The following is an 18,462-nucleotide window of genomic DNA, read 5'->3' on the forward strand; positions in this document are numbered from 1 at the left end:
AGAGACAGTCCCACGCAGCTCAGAGAACATCTGCCACGCTGGAAATGATTTTCCCAGAACCAGTGGGTTCTGCCTGTGAGCGGCCCCTTGGATGGGCCGGTAGGGCTGACACACGCACCACGTGGCGTTTTACATCTGGCTGGTGGTGTGCTTTCCCAAGGCCTCAAGTGTTTTCATGGTTTCCCTGGGTTGGAAAAACTAAACAAGGAGTTCGTGCACATGGGGTTCTTTTCTTCTACCTGTGACCAATGGACTGAGGGCTTCATTCTTTCACAAAGTCCGTACCTGCTCTGGTTGGGGCCTCTTCCTTCCCTTGCTTTAGAAATAAGAATGCCCCAGCTCCCCTGGCGAATGTGCCTGTGTCCCCCTCTCCTGGCCGAGGAGCCGCTTGGCCCAGGGGAGGTTCTGCTGACCGCCTGCTGCTTGGGTGCAAAGCCTCCGACATCGCCGTCTCTGCAGAACTTACTCGTTTTCCTGAGGTTCTGATTATGGGTTTCCTGGGCGCTGGACCGGTGCCCAGACTCCAAAAGGAGTTGGAAACTATGCTACTTGGTTAAAAAATAGTAATAGTAACCGGAAGCGCCCGCTATTTTAAAGACTGCAAGTAATATCCACAGCCCGCTGCGGCTCCATCTCCCCGTGGGAGCGACTGCCACCTGCTCCCCGACTAAGCCCGCCATGCGCCCCCCACTTTTCTCTCCTCGTTTTGAGAAAAATCACTGTTCACTGGCTATTTCTAGCCCCGTCTGCAGACGTGTGAGCTGAGTGTGAACCTGCCCGGGGCGACCCGGGCGCTGGGCTGGGGAGGGCCCGTGTCCGTGGCTTCCCCGCGCGGAGGTCGGCCTCCGAACCGGCCACATCGCTCTACACCGCACTGGGGGCAGCGCGCGTGCGGGACTGCGGCCTCCGCCGGGGCAGTGCTCGGGGGCGGGCGCGGCGGTCAAGCCCGCTGCGGGGACACCTCGCTGCGCCTCGGCCCACCCCGGGGCTCCGGTTCTACCGAAGCGAACCCTGTCCGCCTGCGTTGCCGTCGGGGTCCCTCCTGTGTCGGCGCGACCGAGCTACATGAGGGTCTCCTGTAGCCCCCGGCGGGGCTGCCGTGAGCTCTGCGGGCGCCCGCAGTTCTCAGCACGACGGAGAAAAGCGAGGGAGGCCCCGGCCCCAGGAGCCCAGGGCGACCGGCCCCTGGCCCTGTCGCCCTCTTTATGCCCGAACTGGTCGGCATAGTGCGGACGCCTACCTTCCCGCCCCCTTCCCTGTCTCTGTGGACCCCGAAACCACGCAGGCCGGCCTGGCGCCGGGCGGGACAGGGACGGGCACGGGGCCCAGCGACGTGCCGGGCGCCGGCGGGTCCCGGGGGGGGGGGGGGGCGGGCCGGGGGGGGGGCGCGGAACGGCGCGGAACGGCCGCGGGAATGCCAGGACGGAAGTGACGCCACCAGCGCGCCGGATGCCCCCGGTCCGGAGCCGGCGGCGGGCTCCGCCCCCGTGTGTCATCAGCCGGCGCCGACGCAGGAAGTGGCGACGCTACTGGCGCGCGCCGGGCGCTGTTTCTCCTCAGGCTCCGGGACCGGTGGCGGCGGTGGCGGCGGTGGCGGCGGCAGCAGCAGCGGTGCAGGGGTGAGTGGCGGAGGGCCGGAACGAGCGGCGGGCGCAGCCAGCTCCCTGACCTCTCGCGTCCGGGCGTCGCTTCCCGCCTCGTCGCCCCGCGCGGAGCTGGGGGTTGAGGCGGCGTCGGGCCCGAACCCCGGCTCGTGGCGGCTGAGCCCCGGGGGCGAGGGTCCCGGCGTCGCGGCGCCCCAGCCCGGCTCCCGGACCCTCCCGACGGCCAGCCCGGTGCGCGGGGAGGACGGGGAGCGCGCCGCGAGCTCCGCGCCGAGGGTCTCGTGTAGCCCCCGGCGGGGCTGCCGTGAGCTCTGGCGGAGAGGTAACCGGGGGCGAGGGCGCGCCCCGGGCCGGCGGGGCTGTGTGTCGGGGGCGGCGCGAGCCGGGGCCGGGGCGCCGCGTCCTGACGGGCCGGGGCCGGGGCCGGGGCCGGGGCCGGGGCGGGGGCCGGGGCGCCGCGTCCTGACGGGCCGGGGCCGGGGCCGGGGCGGGGGCCGGGGCGCCGCGTCCTGACGGGCCGGGGCCGGGGCGGGGACCGGGGCGCCGCGTCCTGACGGGCCGGGGCCGGGGCCGGGGCCGGGGCGCCGCGTCCTGACGGGCCGGGGCCGGGGCGGGGACCGGGGCGCCGCGTCCTGACGGGCCGGGGCCGGGGCGGGGGCCGGGGCGCCGCGTCCTGACGGGCCGGGGCCGGGGCGGGGGCCGGGGCGCCGCGTCCTGACGGGCCGGGGCCGGGGCCGGGGCGGGGGCCGGGGCGCCGCGTCCTGACGGGCCGGGGCCGGGGCCGGGGCGGGGGCCGGGGCGCCGCGTCCTGACGGGCCGGCCGTGCCCCGCAGCGCCCTCACGCCAATGGGGGATGAGAAGGACTCCTGGAAGGTGAAGACGTTGGATGAGATCCTGCAGGAGAAGAAGCGGCGGAAGGAGCAGGAGGAGAAGGCGGAGATCAAACGCCTGAAAAACGTAAGCCGGCCCCGGTGCGAGCGTTTCCCGAGGACGTCCGTTTCCCCGCGCGCGCGGACCCCGCGGTCACAGGGCCCGCGCCCGGCCGAGCTCGGCGACGACGCGCAGACGCCGCGCCGAGGGCCTGCGAGTCCGCCGCGCCGAGGGTCCGCCGGGAGGCAGGCCCTCGGCGCGGCGGACTCGCCCCGCGGTGCTCGTGCGCCGGGGACACCGCGTGGCGCTCCGTCTGCCGGGGGCCGCCCTGGGGTTAACGTTCCGTCCTTCGACCCCTTCCCGGTGTGCGTGGCGCCGTCCGGAGGAACCGGGAGCGGGGCGCGCTGTCCGCCCAAGGAGGCTTCGGGGCGCCGCCGGCGCGGCTCGCGGCTGAACGGCCGGCGCGGGGCGCGTGTGGCAGCGGGTCGGGCGCGCGGACCCGGGCCGCTCGGCCGGGAGTCGAGTCGCTGCGGCGCCGCGCTGGCTCCGACCTCCCAGGTCAGGCCGCGTTTCCAGAGCCGCTTCGGCTCCGCGAGCGCCGGCGGGCAGGAGCACGGCCCTCCGGAGCGGGTGGGAGCCGGGTTTTCGGAAGCGGCAGGGCGTGCTGCCGCCGGAAGAGCGTCCCTGAGAGGGAGCGGCTTTCTCCTTGCTTTAGTCCGATGACCGCGATTCCAAGCGCGATTCCCTCGAGGAAGGGGAGCTGAGGGACCACCGCATGGAGATTACGATCCGGAACTCCCCGTACAGACGAGAGGACTCCATGGAAGACAGGTGGGGGCGAGGGGCTCCGCCAGGAGGACGGTCCAGGCCGCCCGTGCTCTTCGCTTGGGGCGGGCTGGGTCCCACCACGGAGCTGGGGGCCCCTGCGCTCTTCTCCGCGTTACTTGGGAAACGTCTGTAGCTGTGACCTCCGGTCTGCCTCCCAGTCGAGGCGGACTCGGTGTGATCCCTGCCCCCTCACGCGTCTTAGGAAAGTTCGGCTTTTCTCGCACTCAGCCTTCAGTTAAGCTCACAGCAGCCGCAAGCTACATTTACTCATTTGTTTACTTATTTGTAAGGATTTTTATTTCTATTTTTGATTCGTTCTTGTACGCATGGTCAGCACCAAATGATCCATCATCAGAGGGTTAAAGCCAGCGTGACCAGGAAGTAAGGTACAGAGACATAGAGCAAGTCTTCTGAGGTTCCAGTCATACAGGCGGCTGAAGATATTGTTGAGGGGCCCTTTGGGGTCATCAAGCTTTATTAAGATTGTGATACCTGTATCTTAACACCTTTACTGAGTCGTAAACGATAAGGTGTGTGTACGCGTGTATACGCGGAGTGTGCGGTTTCAGAAACTTGTCCATACTTGCGCAGTTATGGTCACGGTAATGAACAAGTCCATCGCCCCCTTAGCTTCCCTGAGACTGACTGTTCCATGTGGATGTTGATTTTTCACTTACACTTCTGATCAGAGTCTGTATTTGATAATCCGTTTTGGCTTAAGTTTAATAGCTAACAGTGCTTAAAATGATGGGTCACATGGAACTCCTGTGCTCTGAACGGTGCGTGTTTCTGGGGCGGAGGAGCTCCGCAGCGGCCCGCCTGCCCGCGTGACTCTCGAGCATGATGTGATGCTGTCGTGTATTTCAGAGGCGAGGAGGATGACTCTTTGGCTATCAAACCTCCGCAGCAAGTGTCTCGGAAAGAAAAGGCTCATCACAGGAAAGATGAAAAGAGGAAAGAGAAACGTAGGCATCGTAGCCATTCAGCAGAAGGGGGTACAGAAGTTTTTCTTATTTTTACTTTTACTTCTTTTTGGTATCATGTTCACGTGTGGTGTGTTTCCTGGATCACGGTCTGCTGATTCATCCAGAGGACAGTTGAAAGAGAAGAGAAAGTAAAAATTTTAGCTGAAAGCCTAAATTTATTATAGATCATTCCAAATAGCTGTATCATTTTTCTTCTGGTGTCTTTTTCTCCTTCTTACGTTGTTGTGGGTTAGTTCGTTTAAATGTAATACTATGTTAATTTGACAAATGTACGGGATTTGTATGTATTTTTTATAGCGATTCAGTGTTGAATTACCTGAAGAAAGAAAGATCTTTGATCAAGTCCCAATGAGTTTGGTCTCCCACCATTATTAAGGGTTCTTAGGGTGTTGGGAAACATGGCCCCGGCACCCGCTTTAGGTGTCATTGTTACAAAAGCAGTTGATGTGCGTGGTTTGTCACACAAGATGGAAATCCACCAGGAGCTGAGGTCTGTCCTGTGTTCTTTACGAACGATGCTGGTGGTGGTGCTTAATTACAGAACTGGTGGACAGCTGACCCTTGAACAGCACGGGCTGGAACTCCGTGGTCCGCTTGTCCATGGATGTTTCCTAGTAACTGCAGGACGGTGCCGTAAATGCACTTTCCCTTCTTGTTTCTCTGACAGTCATCTCTTGGATGTAGCTCACGCAGTTGTTAGAGTACAGTAGGGAACACATGTGACACAGAAGACACATCGTCAGTAAAGCCTCTGGTCGGCAGTAGGCTGTGCGTAGTCCAGTGCTCAGGACTCATAATCACCCTTGGGTTTCCGGCTGCGTCGGGGCGCGTGTGCCCCTGACCTGTGTTCAGGGCTCAGCTGTCATCCAGTCGTAGGCTATTTAATACAGAAAGGTGAAGGGCAGGATGAAGTTACAGTTCTCTTCAGTGGCCACCACCTTATCTCCCCTGACTTGGAGGCTCCAAGTCATTCATTAAAATGCTTCTCTTCACTGTGTATTTGCAAATTATGTTTTGGGAATTGGGCCCCTTTGCGTGACACTTTGTTTCTCCTTAGGGAAGCATGCCAGAGCAAAGGAAAAGGAGCGAGAGCACGAGCGCCGGAAACGGCACCGAGAGGAACAGGACAAGGCTCGTCGGGAGTGGGAGAGGCAGAAGAGGAGGGAGATGGCCCGGGAGCACTCCAGAAGGGAGAGGTGAGGGAACACATTTTTAAGGAGCCCAAATGGAGCGCTCCTGGGGATACCAGGCTGTCAGAGTGGCAGAAGAGACCATCTTGACACATAGTGACCTGGCAGCATAACCCAGATGTGACACGGAAGTGGTTTATGGGCCCAGAGTCCCAGTGCAGTGAACGTGGGGTGGTGCTTGTCAAGAGATCTGTCCTGAAGGGATTAAGGGTTTTTTTTTTTTAAAGATTTTATTTATTTATTTGACAGAGATCACAAGCAGGCAGAGAGGGTGGGGGGGAGCAGGCTCCCCGCGGAGCAGAGAGCCCGATATGGGGCTCGATCCCAGGACTCTGGGATCATGACCCAAGCTGAAGGCACAGGCTTCAACCCACTGATCCTGAGAAATAGGTGTGAATCTTCCTGAGAAAAGATCATGAAGGGACTGGAACTCTGGGTGTCGGTTTCTCCGGGTGGAAGCTGCTGGGGAAGGTGCTCAGGAGCCAGGCCAGGCCAGCAGTTGCCTGAGATTCCGTGTAAGAGTGTGATGTGGACCTGAAGGAAGGGGCATTGCTGGCAGGAGCTGGGTGTGAGATAGGAATTCAGGCAAAAGAATGAAGTTTTGGGGCCAAACGCCTGACCGTGGGGAGGGGAAGGAAGATGGAGGAGGGAGAAGTGATCTTCCTGGGCCTCTCGGCTGGTGGTGCGGCAGGCGGGGCCGTAAATGCTCTGAGCTTGATGCGCCAGGGTGGGGTACGCCTCTTGAGAGGACGGGGTGGGCGTGCCCTCTCTCTCGGAGGTAGCCCAGTGCACGTATAGGAGTTCTGACACACAATCTACACCCAAGAGAAGTCTGGTTTAGGGTGATCTCTGCAGAAGTACTTACGGAGTGCATGGTCTGTACCAAGCTCTGTTCTAGGTGGCCTAAGCCATCGCTCGGGGTTCTCTGAAAGACTGTAGACTGCAGGTTACCCTGTAGTTCTTTGAAACAAAACAAAGGGAAATCCAGAGGCCTGGGAGCTGAGACACCAGACTCTTGGACCTTTGTCTCCAGGTACAGCTCTGTGGGCTCAGATTCCTAGAGGAAAGCATCGGTATAGCCCCAGATCTGTTCATAAGGGCCAGATATGAATAAGAGGGCCACCTCTGTCTGTTGAGGTCATTTCCAGAGAAAGCTTGGTGGCTGGCCTGCTACAAGGAAGGGAGAAGTCGGAGGGTGGATATTGCTGACATTCCCGGCAACAAAGGCCGAAGGGGTGAACTGAGACAGGTAGGAGAAGAGCCTTTGTTCTTGTGGAGGTGGTGTGGGACAGGGCAAACGGAGTCTTCAGGTGAAGGTCGGAGATCACGAGGTGAGCGGAGCTTTGTGGCCAGGTTCATGGCGAGCATGTGAATCCCCCACGTTTGCCCGGCTCTGTGCTGACTCTGTTTAGGATGGGCTGACCGCGCAGCTGTGCACACACAGCGGTGACCCAAGGAAGCCAAGCTTGAAAATAAAAAACGTATCGGAAAAAAAGAGCAGTGGCTGCACTCTAGTCGGGAGACGGGAGACGGAGTTCACAGATTAGCACAGCGTGTTACCAAACAGCAACTAAGAGGAAAAATGAGAATCCAGACTTGCTACAATGTGTTACCCGAAATGTCCAGTTTTCTCTCTCTTCTTTCTTTCTTTTCTTTAAGATTTTTGTTAGAGGGCCGGCTGGGTCATTTAGTCGTTTAAGTGTCTGCCTTCAGCCCAGGGTCATGGGATCAAGCCCTGCATTGGCCTCCCTGCTCAGCGGGGAGTCTGCCTCTCCCTCTGCCTGCTGCTTCCCCTGCATGTGTGCACGCGCACTCTGTCTCTTGCTCACTCAACGTCTTAAAAAAAAAAAAAGATTTTGTTAGAGTGCCCCTGAAATAGTTCCAGTTTTCTTTCTTTCTTTTTTTTTTCTTAAGATTTTTATTTATTTATTCAACAAATTTCACAAGTAGGCAGAGAGAGGTGGGGAAGCAGACTCCCTGCAGCGCTGAGAGCCTGACCGGGGGGGGGGGGGGGGGGCTCCATCCCAGGACCCCAAAACCACGACCCAAGCTGAAGGCAGAGGCTTTAACCCACTGAGTCACCAGGCGCCCCTGAAGTATGTCCAGTTTTCAACAAAAGGTTTTAAGACATAAAAGAAATAGGAAAGTGTGACTCTGTATGAAGGAAGAAAAGCATCAGTAGAAACTGAGTGTTCCACATTAGCAAGGAACTTGAAATGGAGCAATAGAAATTACGCTTTCTGAAGAATGGAGAGAATTAACAAAGGATGAACAGAGCCTCAAAGATCTGTGGGACTTGGGGCGCCTGGGGGCTCAGTGGGCTAAAGCCTCTGCCTTCAGCTCAGGTCATGATCCCAGGCTCCTGGGATCGAGCCCCACATTGGGCTCTCTGCTCAGCGGGGAGCCTGCTTCCTCCTCTCTCTGCCTGCCTCTCTGCCTCCTTGTGATCTCTGTCTGTCGAATAAATAAATAAAATCTTTAAAAAACAAAAATCTGTGGGGCAGCGTCTGTTCTGCCCACACCCATGTAATTGGCAGTCCCAGGAGAGAAGAGCGAAGCAGCACAAAGATGTTTCTTTAAACGATGCCTGAGAACGTCCCAGATTGGATGACAAGCATTTATCTACACATCCTGGAAGCTCAGTACCCCAAGTAGGATTCATAGAGTGACATCACAGTGAAACTGGTGAAAGCCAGAGAAAAATCCTGAAAGGAAGCAGGAGAAAAATCTACGTAGAAGGAGGGCTTCAGTGCGATTGCTGGCTGACTTCTCAGAGTCAGTGGGGGCCAGAAGGTGGTGGCGTGGCAGGCCCCACTGCCAAAAGAAAGCCTGGCAACCAGGAATTTTGTGTCCAGCAAAATTCTTCTTCCAAAGTGAGGGGAATAAGAGAGATAAACCAGTGGAATTCATTATTAACAAGACCTACCTTAAATACTCCAGGAAGACCTTCATGTTGAGTGGAAATGACAGCAGAAGGTATCAAATTCAGGAAGAAAAGACGAGCACTGGAAATGGTTAAGGCTCAGGTTGACGTAACAGAATCTACAAATGTTTCTTCTCACATCTTAGTTTCCATAAGAGACACGATTGCATGAAACAGTGATGGGTGAAATGCTGTGGTGGGACCCCGCGCGTGTGGGCTGCACGGAGAACAGGGAGGGCCCGAGCCGTTCTGCACGGGGCTCCGGCATTCCCTGGGATGAAGTCAGTCTGAGAAGATGCGCGCTGCCCATCCTGGAGCAGCCACGAAGAGCGGGACTGACTGGTGCAAACGGGACTCTGCAGGGTTTTCTGGAGAGCCTTACTTAAACCAAAAAGACGGAAGGTGTAAAATTCAAAGAGTAACAGAAAGCAAATTTAGCCAAATCCATAATTACATGAAACGTGGAATGGTTTGTGTACCCCAGAGGAGAGGTTCTTCGACAGCAAAGCAAGATCCAGTACATTGTCTGTAAAGAGAACCTCTTAGTCCAGGACAAAAATAAGTCAAAAGTAAACATACGGACAGAGATGTCCCACACCCACAGCAGCTGCAGAGCGCAGGTGGCTCAGGCGAGACATCAGTTACCTGACAGAAGTCAGACCAGCGCCGACACAGGGCTTCCCAAGGACAGAAGGGTCCGTACAGCAGAAGGGAGTGATGGCAGCAAACGTGTATGTGCCTGACCGCTGACGGGAGAAGTGGGTCGTTCGTCAGTGCCAGTTGCAGTTTCAATACCGTGTTGTCCGTGTTGGCAGAACAACCAGAGAAAAGGATGTAAAACATCCCGAAAGTAGCCTGCACGGGCTCGGTCTCACTGACCTTGCACGTTGCGCCCCACAGCCAGCTGCAGGCTACACACTCGGAAAGGGAAGGTCGTGCCGCGTGGATCCTGCGTGGGCCACACAGCGGGTTTCAGATCTGAGAACTGAGGTCGTACAGAGTATACCCTCTTCCCACAAAAGGGTTAAAGTAGAAATCAACACAAAGAAACAAACTTGAGGGAATCCTCAAATGTTTAGAAATCCCACAGTCCTTTTCTGAATAACCTACGGCCCAAATAAATTAAAAGGAAACACAAGTGCCTCGGGGCTCAGTCGGTCAAGCTTCCAACTTGATCTCAACTCAGGTCTTGGTCTCAGGGTCGTGAGTTCAAGCCGCACGTTGGGCATCTCCCTGAGCATGAAACCTACTGGAAGAAGAAAAAACAACATTTTGAACTGAATGAAAACAGAAGCAGGATGCCCAGAGTTAGTGATGCAGAAAAGGCTGTGCATGGGAGTGAAATGTTTTGGCTTTTAGGCACTGAGAACAGCAAAGTTGTCAGGTCAGCAGCCGAGCCTCTACCCTTAGCAGAAGAGAGAGGCAGACTCAAACCAACGAAAGCAGAAGGAATATCCACAGAATCCCAAACACAAAGAATCAGGCTCGTGGGGCAGGCGAGGAGCTGGCCACCGGTGGGCGCGAGGGGGCCTGCCAGGCGATGGCTTGTAAAGTCGTTGCACGACTTCATAAGTTTATGAAAAATGGAATTCTCTGGTTGGACCTCCTGTTATGTTACAGCTTTTATCTCACAACAGTTTGGACTCGGGCACTTAAGAATAGTTCCTAGAACCCCGGGCTTCCGCAGCAGGGCCCTCTGATGGGCCCCAGAGTCAGCACAGGCCCGGGGACTGGGCCGCGGGCCTTGTTCCATTTTCACCATTTTCGTGCTCATTTCTGTTTGAGTATACTGCTGCGTACTTTCTTCTTTTTCAACGTACTGGCTCTGTTATATTTGGACATAACTGTAGGGACATGAAAGTTTACTGCATCTGGCCCATGTGCACTGTTTGCCTGTGTTGTGGGGCAGGCCGCGCGTGCGGTCCTTGGTGACTCGCCGCCTTCATGAAGCAGCTTCTGCCCACTGCCCTTCACATGCCACACTTGTGCCTGCTGGACTGGCGGATCAGCTGGGGGTCCGTCTGCCACAGAATCCAGTGAGGAGGAGCGACAGGGCCCAGGCCTGCGTCCAGATCCTCCACACCTTCCGCAGGTGGACTCGTCCATCCTCGCTTTGGCTCCTGAAGACCTAGACCGCCATAAAGGTGGATGCAAGCTGTGCTGCCGGCCACGCCTAGCAGGCCCGCCAGACCGGCGTCCGGAGCACTGGGCTCATCTGCCGGCCTTGGCTTAACTCCTCCTCCTCCATTCATTTATTTGACAGAGATCACAAGTAGGCAGAGGGGCAGGCAGAGGAAGGGAAGCTCCCGCCGAGCAGAGAGCCCGATGCGGGGCTCAATCCCAGGCCCCCAAGGTCATGACCCGAGCCAAAGGCAGAGGCTTTAACCCCCTGAGCCACCCAGGCGCCCCTTTCTTCTTTTTTAAAGACTATTCATTTGAGGGGCGCCTGGGTGGCTCAGTCGGAGAAGCCTCCGTCTTCAGCCCAGGGCATGATTCTGGCTTCCTGGGATCAAGCCCCACGTCGGGTTCCCTGCTTGGTGGGGAGCCTGCTGGGTCCTCTCCCTCTGCCTGCTGCTCCGCTGCTTGTGCGTGAGCTCGCTCTCTCAACCTCTCGGTCTCTGTCAAATCGATACAAATGTTTTACAAAAACCTTTTATTTGAGGGAGAGAAAGTGTACAAACGGGCAGGGGGGCAGAGATAGGGAGCTCAGCAGACTCTGCACCGACCATGGAGCCTTTCGCGGGGCTCAGTCTCCTGACCCCAAGGTCATGACCCGAGCCCAGATCAAGAGTCTGAGGTTCAACGGCTGCACCCCCCCCCCCCCCAGGCACCCCTTGCTTGGTTCTCTCGCGTCTGTCAGGACGTGTGCTCTGGATATTGGTGGCTTTGAGAAAGCCCTTTATGGTTTGAATAACCTAAATGGGCAATTTCTAAATTTGAACAGAAAGCACTTGGGGTCAGAAAGGGAAACTGGAGAGAGCGTTGGCCTGTGCCCCTTGCAGGGACCGCCTGGAGCAGCTGGAGAGGAAGCGGGAGCGAGAGCGGAAGATGCGGGAGCAGCAGAAGGAGCAGCGGGAGCAGAAGGAGCGCGAGCGGCGGGCCGAGGAGCGGCGCAAGGAGCGCGAGGCCCGCAGGGAAGGTGGGGGCGGGCGCGCCTTGTGGCTGGGGTGCTGCTCCCGGGGTGAGCTCAGGGCCGCGCGAGTGACACCGAGGGACGAGGTGCTCCGGCCGGTGGCCGTGCGACACGGGGGCAGGCCCTGGGGCTCAGCAGTTGAGCCTGGCGGGGCCTTCCCGGGCCCGGCGCTGGGCCGCCGTTTCTGCTGCCCACACTGGCTCGGCACAGGCTTGAAGAGGTGGGTCGTGGCCCCTTCCTTTCTGACCAATGGAGGGGAGTCTGGAAGGTCCTTGTGGGTCCTCAGGGACAGCCTCCAGCCTCTGTCGCCAGAGCTATGAGCACATGTTCTGCGTCACCACCGGCAGGGGAGCAGCTGAGACCCGACCGGGGCAGGGCCCTGCTGGAGAGGGTGCCGCCAGCCCCGCCTCCCACTGTGTTTTGTGCCCCAGTGTCCGCACATCACCGCGCGATGAGGGAGGACTACGGCGACAAGGTGAAAGCCGGCCACTGGAGCCGCAGCCCGCTGCGGCCGCCCCGAGAGAGGTTCGAGCTGACCGACGGCCGGAAGCCAGGTGCGGGCGCGGGGCCTGGCTCTCGGCAAACGAAGACGTCACGAAAACGTGCTTTTGTTGTGCAGTGAGATGGGCTGTAGGACTCCCGGAGCCCACGGTGGGCCCGTCGTTAGTGTGGAGCTTGTATGTGTCGGAGACCCTCGTAGGGGGGTCGAGAGCCGTCCTCCCGCTCCGTGGGGGGCCGCGTGTCACCCAGGCCCCAGTCGGCCTCCGCAGCAAAGATGCGGTGGGGTCTTGTTGTGGTCAGACGCTTCCCGCGTTCAACTTTGGTGGTTTGTTTCTAAGTGAAAGAAGAGAAGGCGGAGGAGCGAGACCTGCTGTCCGACCTGCAGGACGTCAGCGACAGCGAGAGGAAAACCAGCTCTGCCGAGTCCTCGTCAGGTAAGCGCCGCTCCGCGGCCGCGCCGGGGGCACTCGTCCCCGCTGTGCGCTTCAGCTGCTTTCTTCCCACAGCGGAGTCGGGCTCGGGTTCGGAGGAGGAGGAGGAGGAGGAGGAGGAAGAGGAGGAGGAGGAGGAGGAGGAGGGCAGCAGCAGCGAAGAGTCGGAGGAGGAGGAGGAGGAGGAGGAGGAGGAGACGGGCAGCAACTCCGAGGACGCGTCGGGACAGTCGGCCGGTGAGGAGGCGCGGGGCTCCCACGGTCTCTTCAGGCTTCGGAGGAAGCCCTGGCGCGCTCGGATCAAAACTACTCCCAAATGGAAAATGCTTTGGTATCGGGGGTTCCCATAAGGCCCCAAAAGTGATGTTTTTACAGCGGTTCTTGCTTTTCGTTAGCTAAAGCAGACCCTTGTTTGTGCCCGTGGAGGGTCTGAAGAGCCCTAGAGAGAGGCCAAGCCCGAACCCTCGGGCCCGGGCCTGCAGGTGTGGGCGACGGCCGCCCGCTCTGTCTTGCAGAGGACGTGAGTGAGGACGAGATGAGCGGGGACGGCGAGCGCAGCGAGAACCACGTCCTGGTCGGTGAGCGGCGCCCCGCGAGGCAGCCCTCCCCTCGGCGGCCCCTCAGCTCCGTGACCCTTTCCAAAGCCCGCAGGTCACCGTCTTGTGTGCGTACCCCTCGCCCGAGGCACAGGCAGCCGGCTCCCTGAGAGACCCGCTCGTGACCGTGGAGGGCCGGCATCCCCGAGTCCTCGGCATCCCCGTGGCTTAGACACGGCAGGGGGCGCAGCAGCCGGGCTGGGCCCTCGGCCCGAGAGACGAGTCCCGGCTGTGCCGCCTTTGAGCCCTGGCTCCGGTCAGCGGCTCCCAGGCCCCCGGCTGCGCTGGTGAACCCCAGGACCCCAGTGCCCTCTGTCCAGAGTGGTGGGGTACACACATCTGGGGTCGCCTCTGCGGCTCTGGCATGCACTTGGTGTCCCCCCCCACCCCAGAGCACGAGAGGGACGATGACATTGCTTATTCCTGGTTCCACAGTTGGGTTTAACGTTTGAAGTTCCAGAGTCCCGATTTGACCGAGACTCCGGAGAAAGTGAGGAAGGGGAGGAAGAAGCCGGCGAGGGCACGCCGCAGAGCAGCGCCCTGACCGAAGGCGACTTTGTGCCCGACTCTCCCGCCTTGTCACCCATTGAACTCAAACAGGAGCTGCCCAAGTACCTCCCTGCCCTGCAGGTCCGGCGTCCCTGCGCCCCAGGGCTGGCTCGGCTTGGCCGACGGCGGATGGGGCTGGGGGTTGAGAGTGGGGCCTCTTGCTGTGGGCACCTGCCACCGGGGTCACCCGTGCCGCAGGGGAAGGTGCCGGGGCTTTGGCGGTGTCATCCCTGGTGTTATCTTAGCGCAGAGCAGGCAGACCGGGCCGGGCTCAGGAGGGCGCGCCCGGGACCAGGTTTTGTGGCAAGGGGTTTTATTTCTTGATGCAGGAGCACTGCTCACTGAGGAAGCCGGGCGGGAGGGCCGCTGGGCAGCCCCGCCAGACACTTGGGGGCAGGGCCTGCTGCCCCAGCTCCGTGCCGGTGTTGAGAGCGCGGCCGCAGCCTCCTCGCGGCCTGCTTCCTTCCAGGGTTGTCGCAGCGTAGAGGAGTTCCAGTGCCTGAACAGGATCGAGGAAGGCACTTACGGGGTGGTGTACAGAGCAAAGGACAAGAAAACAGGTGCGCGCAGTGTCGCGTGGTCCCCCAGGGTCGGGGGAGGGAGCTGTGGGGCAGGAGCGGGGCGGCACAGGGAACCTCTCCTCGGGCAGGAGGCAGTCTCTCCTGAGGAGCACTGTCCTTGGGCGTTCTCACCGCACTTTCTCAGGCCTGGCATGTTTCCCCTGCACGGTCTTGCTGGGCCCACGAGGACTCTGGGAGGGAGGCAGGCCGGGCGTTCTGCCTAAGCCACAGGGAGCTTGCAGGGACTGAGATCCAAGCCCGGGCCATCCTGGCCCTTGGCACCCTCAGAGTCTAGATCATTGAACACACGGTTCCTACCCTCCTGGGAGTCTTCCCTCCACAGATGCCCAGTCACGGCCTCGCCTTACCTGGCGAGCACCAGCTAAGGACTCACGGGCCCCTGAGCAGTTGACTCCTTGATGTCTGTGGAGTCCAGAGGTCAGCCTGACCGTGCTGCTTGCTTGTGGCGGCAGGTGCCTCGGCTCCAGGGAGGGGTGTGGAGTCCACTTCGAGTGCTTAGCACCTGAACAGGTGCGTGAGCCGTGGCCTGGAAGCTTTCCTGGCACCGCATCTGGGTCTTGGAAACTCAGGGAGGCCACTTGAGATCCTGAGACCCTGGTGAATGTTTCTGTGTTGGGATGTCGAGGTTTGCGGTGTCTCCTGGCGAACCACAGCAGGGACAGAGAGGATGGGACACCCTTACCTGTTTTGGAGGAAAGCTGGTTTGGAAATAGGCCTCATGTTCCGTTCGGGTTTGGGCTTTTTCTCTTGGTGCAGATGTGAGACATCCGTTAAAACAAGACTTCTCGGGGCACCGGGTGGCTCAGTGGGTTGAGCCTCTGCCTTTGGCTCAGGTCATGATCTCAGGGTCCTGGGATCGAGCCCCGCATCGGGCTCTCTGCTCGGCAGGGAGCCTGCTTCCCTCTCTCTCTGCCTGCCTCTCTGCCTACTTATGATCTCTGTGAAATAAATAAATTTAATTTAACTTAAAAAAAAAACAAGACTTCCCTGTGCACAGGAAGCCCTTCCCAAGTCCCAGCCACCCAAGTCCCAGCCACGTGCGTGTGTGTGGAAGGAGGTGTCCTCAACCTGCCTCCCAACTGTTTTCAGATGAAATTGTGGCTTTGAAGCGGCTGAAGATGGAGAAGGAGAAAGAGGGCTTTCCGATCACCTCTCTGAGGGAGATCAACACCATCCTGAAGGCGCAGCACCCCAACATCGTCACGGTCCGGGTAAGGCCTCCCGGGCCTGTGCCCAAGGGCAGCCTGGGGGTCGCGCTCACCTGTGTTGTGCAAAAACGGAGTCTTCGCGGCCCCGCCCCATCAGCCCCTTGAAGGTTACCACACCTGACCCTAACAGGTCCCTGCTATCTGCGTGTGTCTAGGCCCCAGGAGTCCACGGTCACGGGGCTGGGGCCGAGAGGGGACCCCCAGGTGACCCACCCGCTGGCTTTTGTCTCTCAGGAAATCGTTGTGGGCAGCAACATGGACAAGATCTACATCGTGATGAACTACGTGGAACACGACCTCAAGAGTCTGATGGAGACCATGAAGCAGCCTTTCTTGCCAGGTGGGGCCCACGGCACAGCGGGCATGGCCCCGAGTCACTCCTGCAGCCGTGGCCCTCTGGCTGCTGTCCCCCAACGGGAACCGCCCACCCTCGGGCCACCTGGGCTGCAGGCGTGTCCCTGACCCTGTAACTGAGGCGCGCCCCTCAGGGCTGTGCTGAGCCAGGCGCGTTCGGATGTGCCCTGGGGAGCCTGGTCGCTGCCGAGGCAGGCGGATGACCCAGGGCCGTGACCCCGCTGCCCTCTAGGGGAGGTGAAGACCCTGATGATCCAGCTGCTGCGCGGCGTGAAGCACCTGCACGATAACTGGATCCTGCACCGGGACCTCAAGACCTCCAACCTGTTGCTCAGCCACGCAGGCATCCTCAAGGTGGGTCCCCGCAGCTCCCCCTCGGGGCTGCCCACACCTGGGCCTCAGTCCTGCCCACAGCCCTCGGTCCTTTCAGGTCGGGGACTTCGGGCTGGCAAGGGAATATGGGTCCCCTCTGAAGGCCTACACCCCTGTCGTGGTGACCCTGTGGTACCGTGCCCCGGAGCTGCTGCTTGGCGCCAAGGTGAGTGTTGGGGGCTGGGGGACCTGACCTGTGCTCGCCGCCCATGCAGCCCCCTGAGCGCACCCCTGGCCCCCCAGGAGTACTCCACGGCTGTGGACATGTGGTCGGTGGGCTGCATCTTTGGGGAGCTGCTGACCCAGAAGCCACTTTTCCCTGGGAAGTCGGAAATCGATCAGATCAACAAAGTGTTTAAGGTGCGTCTGCAGCTCCTGCCTGCAAAGTGCCCTGCCTGGTACATGCTGGCACCCGGGACCGGACCCTCCCGTGCAGACCGGGGGCCTTTCTGAGACCTGTCTGTCTGTCTCTCAGGACCTGGGTACCCCCAGTGAGAAGATCTGGCCCGGCTACAATGACCTCCCCGCAGTCAAGAAGATGACCTTCACCGAGTATCCCTACAACAACCTCCGCAAACGCTTTGGGGCGCTGCTGTCAGACCAGGGCTTTGACCTCATGAACAAGTGTGTGAACCTGTGGGCGCAGCCCCTCCCCTGTGCCCTCACCCCCACCCCCTGCTGAACGCCAAGGGCTCTTCTTCCCCCAGGTTCCTAACCTACTTCCCCGGGCGGAGAGTCAGTGCAGAGGACGGCCTCAAGCATGAGTATTTCCGAGAGACCCCTCTCCCCATCGACCCCTCGATGTTCCCCACGTGGCCCGCCAAGAGTGAGCAGCAAAGGGTCAAGCGTGGCACAAGCCCACGGCCCCCAGAGGGAGGCCTGGGGTACAGCCAGCTGGTGAGGGGCCGGGCTGGCAGAGGAGGGAAGATGTGGGGGCTCCCCGAGGCGAGGCCGGCCCGGCCGGGGCCCCACAGTGCCACTTGCTCCCCAGGGCGACGACGACCTGAAGGAGACCGGCTTCCACCTCACGACCACCAGCCAGGGGGCCTCAGCCGCGGGCCCCGGCTTCAGCCTCAAGTTCTGAGGTCTGGCGCGGAGGCCACTCCAGCCCCGTGGGGGCCTCCCAGCAAGACGTGGCCGGGACCAGGGCGGGTGCCGGAGGCAGCACACGGGTCCAGACCCAGGCCCTGCTCTGCCTGGACGCAGCTGCCGCAGGCTGGCGCGGCCGCGGGGCTCCGCCTCGAGTCGCAGGCCGCCCGCCTCGTTTGCTTTTTCACGTTGTATTTCATCTCGGCTTGTAAATTTGTAGAATTAAACCACATTTTCCTTGCTGGGGAAGGGAAGGCTGTATTTTTTCGAATGTGTCAGACTTGCCGTGCGGGGAGTGGAGGGGGCGACCATCAGAGGCCAGTGCGGACGGCACACCCTCGACACACAGCGTCCCGCGCTCGCCGCCGGCGGACTGGCCTTGGTGTGGAGTGAGATCGGGGCAGGACTTTTTCCACTCTTAATCTTCAGGCTCCTGCTTCACAGCTTCCTGACCCTCAGTCAGGGCATCCATGGCCCCGGGCCCCGCAGAGCCGGTGTGCAAGCTCTTGGCTACGGTGGGTTTTGTACAAAGTTGTTAACACGTTTTAAGATGGCAGTAAAACGTTCTTGGAGGAAAGCTCTGGCATGTCCTTCCACAGCTGGCCCCTAGTGGACGAGGCCTGCCCTCGTGCTGCCTGGCGGGGCCTCGGGCCCACGTGCTCTGGGTGGAGGCCAGGGAAAGAAGGGTGGCCGCGGACCCCATGCTGGCTGGGCTCCTCCTGGCCTGCCAGGTCTCGGGCTCCTGGTCTAGCAGGACCGGGCGTTGCTGCGGCAAAGGGGGTGCTTGCCATTGCCCGGGGTGTCCACCAGCTCCACTCTGTCCCTTCTGTTGGCACCAGCAGCTCCTCCCCCAACTCCGGTGTTGGCCCTCGCTCTCGGGCCTCACTTGCCCCAACCCCCGTCCCACTCCTTTGGCGGCCTTGTGGGCACAGCGGCCTGCCCTCCTCGGCCTTCCTGCCTCCCGCGCCCCTGAGCAACCCCAGACACTCCCAGGGACCCCGGGCTGCTTGGGCTAGGCCTGCTCTCCTGGGGATGCTCCACATTCGCACGTTCGTTTACTCCATTTCCCCAGGAGAAGCCCGCCGTGGCCCGGGCCTCTGAGGGCCGCATCCTCACCCTAAGGAGCTGTGGGGAAGTTGGGGTGTCCTGGCCCCAGGCTCCCCACATGAAGCGGAGCACAGGCCGAGCGGCCCCACCCCGCAGGCCCCAAGGCTGGCCGCCCTCCCTCCCAAGAAAGGCGCGCAGAC

General features: G+C 60.3%; 1 protein-coding gene across 4 annotated transcripts; it reads left to right on the forward strand.

The window, feature by feature from the left end:
• Window positions 1-1,484: 1,484 nt before the first annotated feature.
• Window positions 1,485-17,623, forward strand: LOC116600856 (cyclin-dependent kinase 11B). Of its 4 annotated transcripts, none has more exons than XM_032361235.1 (20): window positions 1,485-1,619; window positions 2,438-2,561; window positions 3,190-3,305; window positions 4,170-4,297; window positions 5,346-5,484; window positions 11,404-11,540; window positions 11,966-12,088; window positions 12,374-12,469; window positions 12,542-12,703; window positions 12,982-13,044; window positions 13,517-13,692; window positions 14,081-14,171; window positions 15,282-15,403; window positions 15,635-15,740; window positions 15,987-16,108; window positions 16,185-16,292; window positions 16,370-16,486; window positions 16,602-16,750; window positions 16,834-16,952; window positions 17,118-17,623. In XM_032361235.1, exons 2-20 carry the CDS (start codon window positions 2,451-2,453, stop codon window positions 17,606-17,608), a joined length of 2,676 nt encoding a protein of 891 aa, XP_032217126.1. In that variant the 5' UTR covers window positions 1,485-1,619; window positions 2,438-2,450; the 3' UTR covers window positions 17,609-17,623. The 4 variants fall into 4 exon arrangements, with proteins under 4 accessions (XP_032217126.1, XP_032217129.1, XP_032217128.1 ...); XM_032361237.1 differs by having other exon boundaries at window positions 1,486-1,619; window positions 16,834-17,023; window positions 17,118-17,327; XM_032361236.1 differs by lacking the exon at window positions 1,485-1,619 and adding an exon at window positions 1,903-1,926.
• The last annotated feature ends 839 nt before the right edge of the window (window positions 17,624-18,462 follow it).

The sequence above is a fragment of the Mustela erminea genome, chromosome 10 (assembly GCF_009829155.1).
Source record: "Mustela erminea isolate mMusErm1 chromosome 10, mMusErm1.Pri, whole genome shotgun sequence".
NCBI classification, from domain to species: Eukaryota; Metazoa; Chordata; class Mammalia; order Carnivora; family Mustelidae; genus Mustela; species Mustela erminea.